This window comes from Mytilus trossulus, chromosome 10 (genome assembly GCF_036588685.1).
Source record: "Mytilus trossulus isolate FHL-02 chromosome 10, PNRI_Mtr1.1.1.hap1, whole genome shotgun sequence".
Taxonomy (NCBI): domain Eukaryota; kingdom Metazoa; phylum Mollusca; class Bivalvia; order Mytilida; family Mytilidae; genus Mytilus; species Mytilus trossulus.
The window spans coordinates 48,825,031-48,843,358 of NC_086382.1; the positions used below are offsets into that span (position 1 = coordinate 48,825,031).

An 18,328-nucleotide genomic window follows, 5' to 3' on the forward strand; every position below is an offset into this window, starting at 1 on the left:
CTGTCAAACATCAGAATATTCTCGGACTAGGTTGAAAGAACTGAATGTTAAGATTTGTTTACAACGAATTATCATAAAAGGTGTAAAAATTAATCTGATTGACTCGTAACCTGATATTGCTATATAGAGGACATCACATGTGTGTAATTATTAACATCTTTTAGTCTTTAAAATATATTTGATAATATATTTGATAAGTAAGTAAATATCATTTTACGATGTTTACGATAGAGAAAACCATATATCTTTGCGTTGTACACTCGATAAGAGTTTACTGTCTTTTACTTGAAATTTAAGTTATCTGGCGCCATCTGGCACACTTCACGCGCATCACATTATTTCCTGCTAACACTCTACTACAGACTCATATAATTTTTATAACACGATATTTTCCGATTTTCTAGTTATAATGATAAAAATATATCTAACAAAACTAAAAATAATCTTAACTTCTTTCCAAATATAGTTAATTTTCTTTTGTCATTCTGTGAAATATGGACCGATTTTTTAGATTGTTTCAGCTGTAGTTTTTATTTATTGAACAGAAACAGGTGTCGTTGTCCATGTAGCGATTCGCAAAAAGCCACAGGAGTTTCCGTGTTTATTTACATTGATAGCCCTTCGACATGTTCGATAACAGATCACGTACTAACACAAAGGTTCCTGGTTCGATTCCCGTTTGGGATGAAAATTTCAGGAACTCAATTTTCGGCTCTCCCTTGACACCATTTGCGAGTATGGTCTTGAGGAAACGATGATAGTCCGTCGGATGGGGACGATAAATGGCTGACCCGTGTTAAGAGAGATTCATATCTCTTACACGTTAAAGACACCCTTGTAGATTTCGAAAAAGAGTAGGCTAATGCCGCTACAAGGCAGCACTCGCACCCGCAAAGTGGAAAGGGATTAATATAAGTTGCAAAACTTGTTTCCCAATCCACTATAAATAAATATGTTTAAACTAACAGATCACGTGATAAGATCAGTTTCTGTAAACTTTACAGGCGACAGCGGCATCGCAGATACGCCACAAAGGAGTTATCACGTACTTGACAAACTAAGTCGGAAGCTTTTATTTTCTTAAAGAAATCAGTGGGATCCGAATGTGCTAGTTTTTCGTTGGAGTTCCTGTCAATATAATACTTCCATGCTGGAACTAAATGTTATACTTGGGTAAAAAAAATTATGTATACATGTTTTTCCGCTAACATGCCCACAGTCGCTTGGGTATATGATACATTTTTTTTTAATTTTTTTTTTAATAAGATATTCAATTTTTTATATTTATAATGCATATCTATCACTTCTGTGCATGTTTCACCTAGTTTCGAGTGATTAAAACGACTTAGTGGAAATACCAATTTTTACTATCCATACCAAGAAACATTATGGATAGTAAAATTTGGTATTTTAGCTGTTTACTACAAGGGGATCAGTTTGACTTTTACAGTGCCTGTCTCCAAATGTCACGAAAAGTATCAGCTAGGTTACCATGGTTACGCACTAACTGAATGATTAGATCGGGGTAGGTAGGGTTAGTGGAAATTTAACACAAAAAAAGTCATGTATTTTTTTTTTACCTTAGTATACAGGTATAATAATTCCAGCGTATTTTAAGCATTACTGTTTTTTACCTCTGTCTTTTTGTTATTCATTTTCTATGCACTGTCAGTATAAACAAGGGGCATCTCTTTTCTGTTAAGTGTTTAATTATAGTGTTTATGAAATTTTGTTTACTGGTAATTTGAAAATATATGCAATGTATGTCCTGATAACTGTTATAATAACTAATTCATGTAATTATATGTTATCTGTTTTCTTAAAATTGAAACTATTGATAATTGTTATTTATACTGACTTTTATCATAAATATTTTTAAAAACAAGAGTGCACACGTTGAAATGTCTCGCCTTTTTACTAATCATTAAATATAAAGCTTTATCATTACAACTGTCATATAAACTCAACATAAACCAAGAAAATTAAGCATTGATCAATGAACCATGAAAATGAGGTCAAGGTCAGATGAACCTTGACAGACAGACATGTACAGCTTACAATCCTTCCAAACAACAAATATAGTTGACCTATTGCTTATAGATTAAGAAAACCAGACCAAAACACAAATACTTAACACTTAGCAATGAACTATGAAAATGAGGTCAAGGTCAAACAAAACTGACATATAGATCATAAAATATTTCCATACACCAAATAAAGTAGTGACCTATTACATATTGTATTAAAAAAAAAGACAAAAAAACGCAAACACTTAACTTTGACCACTGAACCATGAAAATGAGGTCAAGGTCAGATGACACCAGTCAGCTAGACATGTACACCTTACAGTCCTTCCATACACCGAATATACTAGACCTTCTGCTTATAGTATAAGAAAAACAGACCAAAACACAAAAAACTTATCTATAACCACTGAACCATGAAAATGAGGTCAAGGTCAGATGACACCTGCCAGTTGGACATGTACACCTTACAGTCCTTCTATACACCAAATATACTAGACCTACTGCTTATAGTATCTGGGATATGGACTTGACCACCAAAACTAAACCTTGTTCACTGATCCATGATGTTATCCTATTACTTATAATAAGAGAGAATTTAACATTAAAAAAAATCTTAACTTCCGCCGCCGGATCACTATACCTATGTCGAGCTTTCTGCAACAAAAGTTGCAGGCTCGACAAAAATTGACACTTGTTAGCTGTTAATGGTTAGTACAGCCTACGGTCTATTACATGCCGAATTATATCCGATATATTGGGTTGATAAAGTATTCGAAAACAGTTATTGTCTATATATCTACGTTGTACACTTTACATATGAAAGACAATAGATCTGTTTGTACACAATGGACCTTTGCAGGTACCCCTTTGAACTTTATAAATGATCTTTTCTGTCTCTCAAATAACTTATATAAATGTATTGCTATTGAAATTAATTATTATGATCAAAATCATTTCTAAATGTATTGCAAGTCAGTGTTTGTTCCTTATTAAACAACACGAACAAGGCATTGTCCGCATTGCACAAAGTCATGTTTTTCTCTGTTTATGGCGTCTTTGTACTAAATCCATTGGACGTTGGATGTGAAGTGATTGAGAATATATTCTTATATGCAAGATTTTATTCATTTGTTTTTATTAGCTTTGAACTAGCTGTCAGTAACTGCGAGCACTCTAAGATCTGAACTTAAGAGTGTCCTTGTTGTTGGGATGTACAAGTACTCGGCAACGTTCACTCTATGTTTTTGTTAGATATATTTTTATTTGTATCCATCTAAATTAATACACAACTGTACTAGATAAGGGGAGTGTTGGGACCCCGCTACATTCTGTATGCATGTGCCTGTCCCAGTGGCTGTCGTTTGTTGCTGCATGTGATACATTGTTGTTTTTTCGTTCATTTTTTTCAACATTAATCTGATTCTGACCTGGCATTACGGTGAGGAAAAAATACACAAGTTCGCTTCTTTGCTTCAAAATATATATATATATATTTTAAAAACCGTTATAAATTGATAGTATGTAAATAACAGAACAAGAAACGTTGAAAAAGCATGATAGAAACGTGTCCTTGTTTTCGGCTGTTGATAATTTGTCGGGAAAGTATTCTCTCACTGAGAGTTTTTTTTTTGTATTTTTTTTTTTTTTTCATTATTAGTTTTTTTTGTAGTGTTTGTTTTACTTTCATGCTTTGCCAATTATGTTGCAGTCTTTCAACATGTTCAAATATGTTGTCGTCCGACACTGATGTTTTTTATTGTTTATTCTATTTTTTTCATCTTTTAAAAAAAATATTATGTTTTCTCTGTCATCCGTCTCTTCCTTTTTCTTGATTTCTACAGGAAAATCAATGTAAAACTTTGCTCCATATATATACCTATGTTTGTAATGATGGGAAAACAACAGCAAAGTACCCAATAATCAAGGTAATTATTGACTTTATTGACCTCTAAATGTTAAACATTGAAGTTTTTTTTATTGAAAAATGCCACAAACCGCTACGTTTTATTTCCGACATCGATCAAGTTTCTTCAATCTTCACTAAGACATTTTTCTCTTGAAAAAAAAAATCCTTTTGAATGTTTAGAACTAATCTATAATAGGCGCCATGTGAATTAAAAAAAAAAAGGAATTGGCCGAATATTTTTTAAAAGTTGTTTTGATATTTTTTTCTTCATAGAAAAAAAATATATCGTATATTCGACAAACTAGCGACATACGAACTTTTAACAGTTTGTATACACATAATAAAATTGTTGTTTTGCGATGTGATGTTTTATGTTGATTCTGTGATTATACATACAATAAAACTTTATTTGAGTGGTATAAACACCTTTGTCAAACATATATAAATAAAATAATTATAAAATGAACAAACAGCTCTTGACCTCTGTGTTTTACAAAAAGATTTAATGTCATTGTACTTGAAGTACCATTGCCCTATTGACCATCGTAACTTTTCGTAAATCATATATTAGTAAGTAAGTTTATTATACAGCCCCGACAATAATTTTGAAGTTAACTATGACCATCTAAGTCGATAGAGGACACACACTTTGAAAAGACAAACACAGCCATTGCCTTTTTGCAAAAGTGTCCTCAAGTCCTTATTAGCCCTTATTATTGCGCTGTATGGCTGTATGTACGTGTTTCGGAATTTGTTTTTTCTATAAAATAGTTTTTACAATTATACTTTTATAGAAAGCTTATATAAGTTATTTATGTAGACTTATTTGATATTGGTGATGTAATGATTTATTAGCATTTCTTAGTATGGTCGTTTTTAAGGTGTGTTCAGCTACGATAAATTGTCCATATAGTAAAAGTAGTACTCCAGTTTTTTTAGTATTTCGTATGCATTCGTCATTACCTGTGTTACTGATTGACCAATGAACAGCGACAAAGAGTTCGAGGTCATATGAAACCTGTTAGACAGACATGTACATTTTACAACCATTCCATACACCAAATTGAGTTGACATATTGCTTATGATATTTGAGATATTGTGTTAACCAAGAAATGTGGTCATTTGAGGAAGGATCACATAGGAAAAATAGTTGTCCTATTTGTCATAATATGTGAGTATTTCACATGAAAAATTATCACCTTTTCTAGAAATCGTTGAACCATGAAAATGATGTCAAGTTCAAAGGAATATATGACTGACGGAAACTAAATTTCTATTTTGTAGTAAAATTCAAACTTTCCAAAACGACTTCGTGGAATGGACTTAAAGTGGTACGAGATGACTCAATACTATTTTTTAATAGATTTATATCCTTCGTATAAATGAAACGTGGACTTGGCTCATTCGACAAAATCCGCGTTTAATCAGAGTATTGAGTGGGTTCCGCACTGTGGTTTTGTGTTGTTTACAGGAATTGCACTATAACATCATTTCACAACCAAATTCAATTAAAGATCGCCATGATTATTGATATATTACGGTCTTCAACCGACAGTAAACAATCCTTTCCGACGTCGTGTCAGGGTCAGGCTATTTAGTTCTTTGTCGACTTCTTCAGGGATCACAGAAGGTAAAGACAGCTGTCGGCTGACACTTTGTCTAGTCCGTTTTGATTTTTTACACAATCGATATAAGTTTGTAAATATTTTTCCTACACTATCTACACATTCACGGACCGATATTTCATAAAAACTGGCACATCCCATCTCTAGGGATTTCTGATCACCTTGTTCTTCGGTTACAATTCTATCATGAATACGGTCATTTTGATTTCCAACAAGAAACACCGGCGTCGTCGTTATACTTCCATCAGCCAATGAAATACTTGTTTTACGTTGTCTTTTTGCATAGGAATTTATTAGAAATTTAAGTCTTGAGCATTCCTGAAAACTACCTTCATCTGTCACTGAATATATCAAGATAAAGGCGTCTGCCCATTTAATGTTTTCTTCAAGTTTACTATGTTCCCCCTGAAACAAACAAAAGATATATCTACAAAGCATGTAAAGACTGAATTAAAAACACAGCTAGATTTATTGTAAAAATGGCTGACTCTTTATAAAATCAACAGAGTTTTTTGATAGCATAGGAAATTAAAAAATCTTATTATAAGAACTTACAGGTGCCAAAGAGCATGTCAACGGCTGTTTTATGCATTGTCTATATTTTAGATACTGTATGATATCTAGTTTTTTTAGATGAACGTTTGCTACGCAGTTGATTTAAATTTTAGGATAGAATTTGTAAAGATATAACGTTAGAAATATGATTTGACCAAATAGTTCGGTACATGTTCAGCACTTAATGTATATCTGCTTTAGGTCGATCATAGGTATATGTTTCCCGATATAGAATTTTCTTCTACCGTGCCAAAATGAAGATTTTACTATGCTCTTTTCAAAAAATATAATAAAGAGGAAGAGTCGCCATTTTATTTTTCAAGCTTCGAGTCGTTGACGATTGCCAAAATTTGCTTAGAATAATCATGAAAAACACATGTTTGTGCATAAAAATCTACAAGATAGAATTTTGAAATAATTTGTGAGAAGATAGGTTTTATAATATGCTGTAAGAAAATTAAAAAAAAATAGTGTCACCGAACTTGTTTTCTTGCTACAAGTAATAATTAAAAATTTCCCCATCAGTCCAGTAAAGAGTTATCTGTCTTATGGTTTAGTGCTTTGCATGGTAACTCTAATTCTGATATCGCATACCTGAGCTGCTGTATCCAGTACTTCAAACACAACAGTTTCTCCATCTACACCTTTAGTACACGAGTAGACCTTCTCTATAAAATGAATTCAGACAGATTGTTTAAAACAAATCAATGCATAAAAAATTAAACTACAATATAAACTTGATGAAATTGTTATGTTGTTTATGGTATTTTATGGATATTTGAAATCTTGAGTTACACACCATGTATTTTGTTTGCAGCGTTTGTTGTATAGTTAATAAAAAAAATCAAAAAGAAGTTTAGAAAAAAACCAAGATTTTCACGTTGCGTTGAAGACCCATTGGTAGTATGAGGTTGTTTTCTACTTATTGGTTGGGCTTTTGTCACTTTGGCACATTCCACATTTCAATTCTCAATTTTATTTTAACCAAACGTCATGATGGAATGCTTACCCAATAGAGGGTCGTATTCTCCAATAAATCTTCTCGTCAAAAATCTAACTGTGAAAGCTGAAAATAATATAAAAACAGTTTTCAACAACAAAAAAGTATATCAATTGAAATATTGTTTTGAATGGCAATCGAGAACACATATTGTATTGTATTAGAAGTGTAACGAATTCAAGTCCAGGTGTGAGGTGTCTGTCAATATGACAGTAAAACAGCAACCCAACCACCCTACATCCCAATCCCTGTAAACATATGGCTTTTGAGGGTCAATAATCAATCTTCAAGATAAAGAAACCTAGTCTCATATTCAGACCTTTTTTTCGAAATGACTACTGATGGTAGGTTTAATACCAAAATTTATGACACACGCAATGAATTTAATTTTCCTACAGTCAACTTTCCATTTCTGTGTAGCAACATCCCAGCGGCACCAGTATATGGAGTGTGTGTGTCTCAATTAATACGTTACTCTAGAGCTAGCTCAAAGTACGATGATTTTGTTGAACGAGGAATACTGCTTTCTCAAAAATTGAAAATGCTAAGACAGGGTTATGAATCAATTAAATTAAGGTCATCACTCAAGGAATTTTACAGTCGCCAACATGAGCTAATTGGCCATTATGACAAAAGTGTGTCGGAATCATATTTGATATTCTTCCTCAGTCATAATAACCTTCCATCATTACCGAACTGAACAAAGAAATAACACGACGTGTGCCGTATTCGGTGCAGGCAATGCTTACCCTTCCAGAGCACCTGATTTCACTCCCGGTTTTTAGTGGAGTTCGTGTTGTATCTTATTTATTATTTATAACTGTTGATGTAAATGTCTTTTGGTTTTGTGAATCTTTGTTTACTCCTTGGTTTTGATTGTTCTTTTCATACTTGAGCTTAAATTTTTCCTTTGTTATCTTTCGCTTCTCTCTATCTATATCCTAACGAATAACTAAAACAAATATTATAGGGGAAAACATCGGCAGAGTGAGATACACATTTAAAACTTCGATTAGTTTGAAGTACTGTTATACATAGATGTTATAAATCACGTATACAATAAAAGGAAGCAGAGCCTATTTAAAGTTTTTTTTAAAGTGTAGAACAAGAGAAGCAAATTTAATTTTATTATAACAGGAAAAAATATCGTATGTCTATACTATTCTTTTTTTAGGTGAAGAAGTCTCGCACCTTCAACAAGATCAATTGTTAAATAATCATATCGGCAGGATGTCGGTCTGCTTATTATTAAATTACTAAGTTATATCATAATATAATAAACTAGTCATATTAAGAATTAGAATTACAAGCTTGTTAGTGATATGTAAACATTAAGCCAGAAAAGTTTACCTGCGTCGATTTTACTTACATAACACACTTAACTTAAATAACTTCATTATTTTTAAATTAAACAACCACGATCAAAGATTTCGAAACAGAAGCAGAGTTAAGTCAGTTCAAACAGAAAATATTTAAATATGATTGATAACCCCTTGCTAGATATAGTTATGATAAAATTGAGAATGGAAATGGGGAATGTGTCAAAGAGACACCAACCCGACCAAATAAAAAAAAAAAAAAAAAAAAAAAACCAACAACAACAACAACAGCAGAAGGTCACCAACAGGTCTTCAATGTAGCGAGAAATTCCCACATCCGGAGGCGTCTTTAAGCTGGCCCCTAAACAAATATATACTAGTTCAGAGAATGCTATACATTATTTCTGTACTTGTGTCATTAGGGTTTGGCTCCTTGTAGTTCAACTTCTCACTTGCTGTGGCTGTTTACAGACGTTTATTTCCAGAAATCTGATTGATAATCCCTTGCTAGATATAGTTCTGAGAATGTTATACTACTTGCTGACTTGTTTCTTTATTATTATGAGGCTGACTTCATGCAGGAACTTCTTAGGAAGAAAGATAAGAAGTTAGCAATATCCTTTAACTCTACTTTCCGCTATATAGATGACCTTCTTTCACTAAATAATTAAAAATTTGGTGACTATGTGGATCGCATCTATCCCATCGAATTGGAGATAAAGGATACTACAGATACAGTTAAGTCGGCTTCATATCTTGACTTACATCTAGAAATTGACAATGAGGGTCGGTTGAAGACAAAACTTCACGTCAAAAGAGATGATTTCAGCTTTCCAATTGTGAACTTTCCATTTCTAAGTAGCAACTTTCCAACAGCACCTGCATACGGGGTATATATCTCCCAATTGATACGATATTCCCGTGCATGCATTTCCTATCATGATTTTCTTGATAGAGGGTTACTGCTCACAAGGAAGCTATTAAACCAAGAGTTCCAAATGGTTAAGTTGAAATCATCCCTTCGTAAATTTTACGGACGCCATCACGAGTTGGTTGACCGTTATGGAATAACCGTTTCACAAATGATATCGGATATGTTCCTTACGTCGTAACTACAATCCCCTTCCCTTTCATGAATTTGACCTACCGAATTAGACTTTTTACCGGATTTGTAATCACATAAGCAACACGACGGGTGCCACATGTGGAGCAGGATCTGCTTACCCTTCCGGAGCACCTGAGATCACCCCTAGTTTTTGGTGGGGTTCGTGTTGTTTATTCTTTAGTTTTCTATGTTGTGTCATGAGTACTATTGTTTTTCTGTTTGTCTTTTTCATTTTTAGCCATGGCGTTGTCAGTTTGTTTTAGATTTACGAGTTTGACTGTCCCTTTGGTATCTTTCGTCCCTCTTTTATACAATATTTCTGTACTTGTGTCATGAGGGTTTGCCTCCTTGTAGTTCAACTTCTCACTTGCTGTGGCTGTTTACAGACGTTTATTTCCAGAAATCTGATTGATAATCCCTTGCTAGATATAGTTATGAGAATGTTATACAATATTTCTGTACTTGTGTCATGCGGGTTTGCCTCCTTGTAGTTCAACTTCTCACTTGCTGTGTCTGTTTACAGACGTTTATTTCCAGAAATCTGATTGATAATCCCTTGCTAGATATAGTTATGAGAATGTTATACAATATTTTGTACTTGTGGCATGAGGGTTTGTCTCCTTGTAGTTCAACTTCTCACTTGCTGTGGCTGTTTACAGACGTTTATTTCCAGAAATCTGATTGATAATCCCTTGCTAGATATAGTTATGAGAATGTTATACAATATTTCTGTACTTGTGGCATGAGGGTTTGTCTCCTTGTAGTTCAACTTCTCACTTGCTGTGGCTGTTTACAGACGTTTATTTCCAGAAATCTGATTGATAATCCCTTGCTAGATATAGTTATGAGAATGTTATACGATATATCTGTACTTGTGTCATGAGGGTTTGCCTCCTTGTAGTTCAACTTCTCACTTGCGGTGGCTGTGTACAGACGTTTATTTCCAGAAATCTGGACTAGCGGCTTTTTTTTCTTCAAAATGCCATTTTTTTAAATGTATTAAGTTGAACAATCAGTATGTCTGCACATGTATCATTTAAGCGCTATTAGATAAAAGAAAACGATATTGATGGGTAAATTATGACATATTATCTTGACAATTTTCTTCACAATGCACCAAAATTAAAAGGAGAGGAAAGATTTATCATGGCATAGAAAATCATAAGCGAAGGACATCCCATCATTTCAATCTGGGATTACATGTATCAGGAAGAAGGATTGAACGTACAGTTAACCACCAGACGAGATAAGTTTGCTTTGAGTTGCTATAATATTGATTAGTATCAGCAGAATATTATCTTTTCATAATTAATTATATCTTGATATCATATTTTATTCCATATCGGGTGTGTTTGGGGAAACATTAATTTATTCCAAAGCCCCTTTGTTGCAAAACTGGTGTAATAGATACAATATTTGACAATGAAAAAACACACGATGTTTATAATGGTTGTATATTTATTAAAACATTAACGTGTGAATAACTAACAGTTTGTAACGGGAATATTCAAGTAAACAAGTTTAACACACTTCGATTTCATTTGGAGGATTTATAAAACATTTTTACACAAATAATATTCTATTTATAAACAACTAGATTAGGCCGTTGGTTTTCCCGTTTGAATAGTTTTACACTAGTATTTTTTTTTTGGAAAAGGGGGGGGGGGCTTTATAGCTTGCTGTTCGATGTGAGCCAAGGCTCCATGTTGAAGGCCGTACCTTGACCTTTAATGGTTTACTTTTATAAATTGTTACTTGGATAAAGAGAAAGTTGTCTCATTGCACTCATACCACATCTTCCTATATCTATCAACCAGAAGTCTATATATACATTATACCGTGATGGTGACACATATATACTTGAAATATTGTTTAGTGAATTAATGAAATGAAAACTAAAGGGAACGTTTCCACAATATGGTCAAATAAGTGTATTCATATTGATCTCAAGAAACGCATCCCTTAACTACAGATATATTGTAAAAATGACGAAGAAATAAGGTACCCATTGCATCTTGTATCAAAATTGAAAAAGAAAATACTCATTTAACATACTCATGTGTTATTTCTCTAATACATGTATAAGACAAAATTTTACCGATAAAGTTATGTTTATAGCGATTTTTTTTAAAGAAAACTATATCAAACCGAGAATCCCGTCCAACCCGGATCCATGGGACGTCTTGAACGTTTGGTGAGATGTGAGTTCACACTCCATTTTATAAGTCTTACTTTGAAATGAAGAACTGCAATATAAGCACTAAGTTTGGATTTTTTCTTTGTTTTACCATTTTTTACACATAAGAATCAATAATAAAACTGATATATGAAAAATAAAGACGCCCGAATAGGAGATTGGTCAGCACTCGTCGCGTCGTATTTTAGTCGTAAAAGTTAATACTGAATATACTTCCACAGTCACCTTTAATCTATAATTTATATACATTTTGTATTTATGTATTTACATTCATGTATTATATAGTTGACTCTGTTCAACAAATTGTTTTCCCCGTTACCTATTTGCTATGAAATGAGGGCAAATAAACTGGCCATTTTACAAAAAATTGTATTTAGTTGGCAAATGTCAATATATATATAAATGCGTGATAAAAGGTGCTATTATTATTTATAAAACATTATTTTATTATAGTCTGATTACAGGGCACTTATGTTTTACAATTTACATAAAAATAAGGTCAAGAATCAAACAAATATATGAATAAATAGTTTATTATGGTGCAACCTGAATGTATACAAGAGATCATATATGATAGTACATTGTTACAATACCGTACGATGCACTGGCAAATTGAAATCAAATATACGTTTAACAAAATACATAACAAAAATTTCAAGTATGAATAGATTGCTTAGTTCAGTAAAGTTGGTAGTAAACGCAATAGTAAAATTCAGCTAAGAATTGCTTTTCGGAGTCAAAGATAAAGTTCGCTATGCATTTGTTGTTGTTCGATAACAAATCAACCAAGCAGCATTTAGGGGAAGTGTATTTATCTGCAAAGGATAGATCAGGATACGCGTGAGCTGGGTATATATTGAGACAATATCTGATTCATGAAAATATATCATAAAAGAATTGCATATAATTGATAGAAATAACAACGCAAAGATTGTTTTACATCAGTGGACCCCAAATCTCAGCCATTTTATATCCGTGAAAATTTCAATATCACTGCTCTATATATATATCTCTGAACATATTTATAATAATTATAATGGTACAATCTCTTATTTTAAAGAATTTTATACGGTGTTTTTTTTTTTTATAGATGAAGACATAGAAATTATACTGAGAAAATTCATACTTATTTAGTTTTGATTAATAATAATAATGAAATTAGCTTAAAAAAATTCCTCGGTTTTTAGAATAACGCATATCATATTTTTTTTTATATTGCAACAAACTCAATTCGTACTTTATATTCATCTGTTGTGTTTAAATAACATTTCAATGTATGATATATGAGCTGTATCGGTTAAAAATCGAACATTTGCAAGTGCACGTATACAAGTACATGCATAAGACTTTGATTGATTTTATAACATGTTTTGTAGGGTCACATTAATGACTACTCAATTTTCAAACAAGACTTTAAATGAATTTTCAATCCGAAAAAAAAGGTTTTATTTTGATGTTCATTTGGATAAGGTTACTGCTATTATATTCAAACTCATTAGTCGAAAATTTAAATGACAACGCTATGGCTAAAAAAGAAAGAGACAGACAGATAAACAACAATACACAATACATGTAAAACAGAACCCTATAAAGACTCAGCAAAACGAACTCCACCAAAAAATGGGGTTGATCTTAGGTGCTCCGGAAGGGAAAGCAGATCCTGCTTTACATATGGCACCTGTGTTGCTTATTTTAGTACAAACCCTCGATGATAAGTCTAATCCGGTAGGTCATATTGGGGTGGGTGGGTATTGTAGTTATGACAATCGGAGCACATCCATTGTCATCTGTGGAACGGATCTTCTTTAATGGTCAACAAACTCGCGTTGGCGTCCGTAATTTACGAACGGACTGTTAAGGAATAGTTCAAATGATAATTTTCAATTTTATTTTTTGTTTATTTCAACATTAAAGTAATTAACCGTAACGAAATTCAACAAAAACAATACAAACAACATGTTATATAAACCTCGTCAATCAATTAGACGAATCATTTAAAAAAATAAGTACAATACCTGGATTCTTTGATTATTTCAATTAAATATTTATAAGACAAATGATAATAAAAATAAATATCTTACCAGACTTTCCAACGCCGTTTTGTCCTAGGATAGCTACTTTAAACGGCTTCTGTCGACTCATTGATATTTTCCTTAATAATTTTGGAGATGACATATTTTTCACATTATCTATTAGTCTTGCCCTGTAACGAATAAAATCATTTCTAATAAAAAGTACACCACAGAATGTCAACAAATTGCTACTATGTAAGCTATCGGTATAAATACAGTCCGTCTCTTTTCTCTATCTGACATTTAACACAGGTATAAACGATTTACTACTTAACATGTAATTATCAAAGTATACACAATTTAAACCTCGCTGTTTGATATCATAAATAGTTTATTATTTCAAATTATTGGATTAACTGTAATGGGTAATGGAAGTCAAACATTATCTGTAATGATAGATCTGCTACTGTTTGCCTTGCTTTTTGAAATAAAATCTTTAAAAAATATATGAATTCATACCCATCACACCTCCACTAAAATTTTGATGTATTGAAAAAGTCCATGTTTACGTTTTGTTTTTTGTAAAATGTGTACAATTCAATAAAAGATAAACTGTTGATTTGTGACCATTAAATGATCATGGTGAGCTTCACTAGAAAAGTTGGTAACTTTGCAAACTTTCGGACAGACGGATGAAAGAAAGAACGAAAGAAACAACAGACACAAGTATATATCCCTTGCTGGGATGAGGTGTAAAAAAAAGGGGGGTATAAAAAGTATAATGAAAAAAATGACCATAGAGAGTTTTGAGTTCTGGTCATATCTCTATTCGTAATACCCTTTTCATTTTTTAAGCAATATTCTGATAAAAGATCATATTTTCAATCATCAAAATCGGTCGATTAAAATTCTAATTCCATCTTAACAATGTTTGTTTTATTAGGATGCTTATCAAGTGAATTAAGATAAACGTAGCAACATAAGTAAAACTGTTCATTTCATCTGATAATGACAACGTAATACACAGGTGTTTAGTTACCATGATTACGTGTAATTATCTCTACAGTTTATCAAGATCAACAAAATATACCATTCTAATCTGTTGGAATTTTTACAATCGTATATACAAATGTATATATCTGCACTCTGAATAAAGTTTTGGGATTATTGTTATAGGACCGTCATCCGCAAGCTCGATAAATCTTTACCGCGAAACTTCGTTTTAATTTTTGTGTCTATATTTTATGGTTTTATTGTATCTTTGTTTTACATGTGTAGATTTGAAATAAAGTTGTTGAACTTTGATTTCGCTTAGGATGTTTGGACATTATAAAATAGGTTATACGGATATTGCCCCGAGAATTACCCTTTCACTTTTTTGTATTGTGTGTTGATGTGCTATTTTGTTTAAGAAATGACCTGATAAAAATATAACTTTTAGCATTATGATATTTGTCAACAGTTTTTTTCTAATTCAATTTGTTGATAAATTTCACAGAAAAAATCACCACCAATGTTCTGTCTTTTATTCCTATATGTTTTAAAATACACATGCATAAATGGTAGCTGTAAGCAATAAATTGTTTCTATAACTTTGCATTCATTTGAATCATGTAAATTTAATACTCACATAACCACCTAACCACGATGTTTTTCCTTCAGCCTACGGGAAGATACAATATCATTAAAATTTGAAATAAGAAAATTATGCTTAATCGTGCTGTTTATATTAGATTTCTGTTACTTACTAGTAAAAAATAATAATTCAAGACGTTTGTTTAGCATTAGACTTAAACACAGTAGTACGCGACAAATAAAGTAGAATTATATACACCTATATTTCTTAAATACTTTAGGGTAAAAAATTAACAATTGCATGTTTGCTTTTATTTAAATACTGATATATGCATATGCACTTGAATTAATATTATTCTAAATAGTAAGTACTATCATTTGTTTTACCTTTTCCAGTCGCTCTAATTAACAGACCCATTTTCCTTTCGAATAGTTAGTAAAACGATTACAAATTTTGCAAAACAGTTTCTCTCTCCTAAGTGACAGTGAACACCATTTAAAGTAATTTTATAATCTTTTTCAAACGTCTTTATACTATGTGTACCCTTTATCTCTCCTAACGGAAGTTAAATAAAGATATAGTAATTCATTTGTTTTTACCTTTTTCAGTCTCTCTAATTACCAGATCCATTTTCCTTTAGAATATATAGTAAAACTCAAACGTCATATCAGTTTAAATATAAAGTGTGTACGCCAAGTACCACTATTGTTGACACGAAAGTAGTGATTAGGGAATTTTAAACATATTTTGGTCCATTTCAAAACTTAAGCTTTAATTTTGAAAAGCCTTTAACGCAGTCATATGTTAATCAAAATTAGAATGAAGTTTTAATATTCACGTCGTAGTGAAACATACTGACGATATTATAAATAGTACATCAGTAGCATTCTTTAATCTGAAATTCATCGCAATGTAACGAACAACTATTATTGTTGAATGAAGACAAATAACGGTATTATAATACCTCATTCTTATACGTTATCCGGCGTCCGCTCGTCCCTCTGGTAGATACTTGTCACACACGAACTCTACGTAAAAAAAATATGCACTCAACATTTTTTTTTTTAAGGTTACTTATTCTATATGCACATCGTTTATTTCTACAAATATACTAATCTACAATTACTGTCGATTATTTGGGAATACTTCTACTTTCTGTCCATGTTGTGATTGAAATTAAGTAATGTGACCTAAACAATTAATACAGTTAAGACAGAAAAAGCAACGAGGTAACTAGGTGTCAAATAAGTCACGATGATGAGTATTTTTCAATCAATAAGAGATCACAAACCAAACTACATATTCTGTTACATATATGATGATTTTACAAATTAATTTATACCTAAAAGGCTATTATATCATTTTTTAAATGAAAAGTTAATCTGTCAATTATTTTATATATAATGTATTATATATAATATTCGTGGTTACATTACTTTGATTCAACAAATTAAACTCGAGTACCGACTTATCTCATTAGATGTCTAAAGGTCTTTATTTAAATTTTAATTCCGATATCGGGTCAAGGGTTATTTATAAATTACATAACTTTGTCCATACAAATTATTTTTCTGAAGACCACCAAACATTTACATGGTATTGCTAATTATATCTAGAATTCGATAGTAAGGCATGTGCGCTTTCTTATTACGAGAAAAGAGATCTATAACGTTGATTTGTTCTCGTAAGTTCTCCCAAAGCTTATGTTACAACTACGAACAAGAAGCAACTGCACTGAATGGTTGTAACGATATCCCATACTTTATGTTTCTGATCACATAGGATTGCTTCTTACAGATACACACATAAAGTATGCAAGTTATCACATACACAGCTACTTTTGCTTAGGTACTATTTTTGTACTAAAAATATTTAGTACTGGAAATTTACTTTTAATATTTAGTACTATTTCTTTTTACTTTAAAATTATTGTAATATTTCGGTACTTGTATTTTACAGTACTTGATTTGTACTAAATATTTTGGTACAGAAATAATACAATATCCCATGTTTGAAAATCATAATCTTAAGAGATTTGAAATAGAAAAACTTTCAAAATGCTGAAAATGTAACGGTAGTAACCAAAATTCTGTAGTACCTAAATTTCAAGTACGAATCAAGTACTATAAAATACAGATACCTAAATATTACAATAATTTTAAAGTAACAAAATAGTAATCAATATTAAAAGTAAATTTCCAGTACTACAGATTTTTAGTACAGCAATAGTACCTATACAAAGTAGCTGTGTAAAACAGTGTCATCTGAAAAAAGTGGCTGCTATCATCATTGGTAGTAAACAAAGGACTGTCATCTTAGACCTTTGAATATCTAAATGTCGAATTCCACAGTCAAACTATATAAAACTAAAATTTTGTGATTTTTAGAACGTTTTAGTCTTATACATTTTTTTTTTTAAAATCATGACAATTGGCTGCTGGAAAAAAGGTGGTTGCTTGAATTGGCTGCCAGCTTGAGTCTGGTCATTTCGCGGACACACATCACACATCGTATACAACAGATGGAAAACGGAGACACTTGTCAAACACAGTAACTACAATTCAATTCAGGGAAGTGTCTAATACTTTCATTAATGTTAAACCATCACATTTTATCAATTAAATATGTCAGACTTCGAACCGACATTTCACAAATCTGTTTGCCCCGGTTACATTACATCTTTAGGTAAATGTAAAAACTATATAACTCAGTGACCAGGAATCATTAGTTGCCCCGTTTATTGCGTTTAGTTTTTAGCACAACTCAGTCCGCTAGTTTTCTCGTTTGAATTATTTTGTTATGATTGTCGGGTATTTTTAAAACTTTTGGATTTTGGTAAGTATTAAAAGCCGGTCAGTGTCTATCAGTTGTTTACATGGTGGATAGTTGTTTCATTGGTAATTATATACCATCTCTTCATTTTATAATAATGGTTTAAAAAAAATTCTAACTCAAGGGGAAAAAATCGGCAAAATAGCATTATTAATTGATTTCGTAAAAATAAC

General features: G+C 31.8%; 1 protein-coding gene across 2 annotated transcripts; it reads right to left on the reverse strand.

The window, feature by feature from the left end:
- Positions 1-4,388: 4,388 nt before the first annotated feature.
- LOC134687543 (ras-related and estrogen-regulated growth inhibitor-like) lies at positions 4,389-16,031 on the reverse strand. 2 transcript variants are annotated; one of them, XM_063547920.1, is made up of 6 exons: positions 15,923-16,031; positions 15,378-15,410; positions 13,817-13,938; positions 7,124-7,180; positions 6,709-6,782; positions 4,389-5,964 (listed from the first exon to the last, which is right to left on the reverse strand). In XM_063547920.1, coding segments are annotated over exons 2-6 (741 nt in total). In that variant the 5' UTR covers positions 15,380-15,410; positions 15,923-16,031; the 3' UTR covers positions 4,389-5,478. The 2 variants fall into 2 exon arrangements, with proteins under 2 accessions (XP_063403990.1, XP_063403991.1); XM_063547921.1 differs by lacking the exon at positions 15,923-16,031 and adding an exon at positions 15,710-15,799.
- Between the last annotated feature and the right edge of the window lie 2,297 nt (positions 16,032-18,328).

Coding starts and splice junctions, on each gene's coding strand:
- LOC134687543 (XM_063547920.1), bottom strand. Junction 7,181..13,816: donor AAACGGCGTTGGAAAGTCTG/GTAAGATATTTA, acceptor TATTATTTTCAG/CTTTCACAGTTAGATTTTTG. Junction 6,783..7,123: donor AGAATACGACCCTCTATTGG/GTAAGCATTCCA, acceptor TTCATTTTATAG/AGAAGGTCTACTCGTGTACT.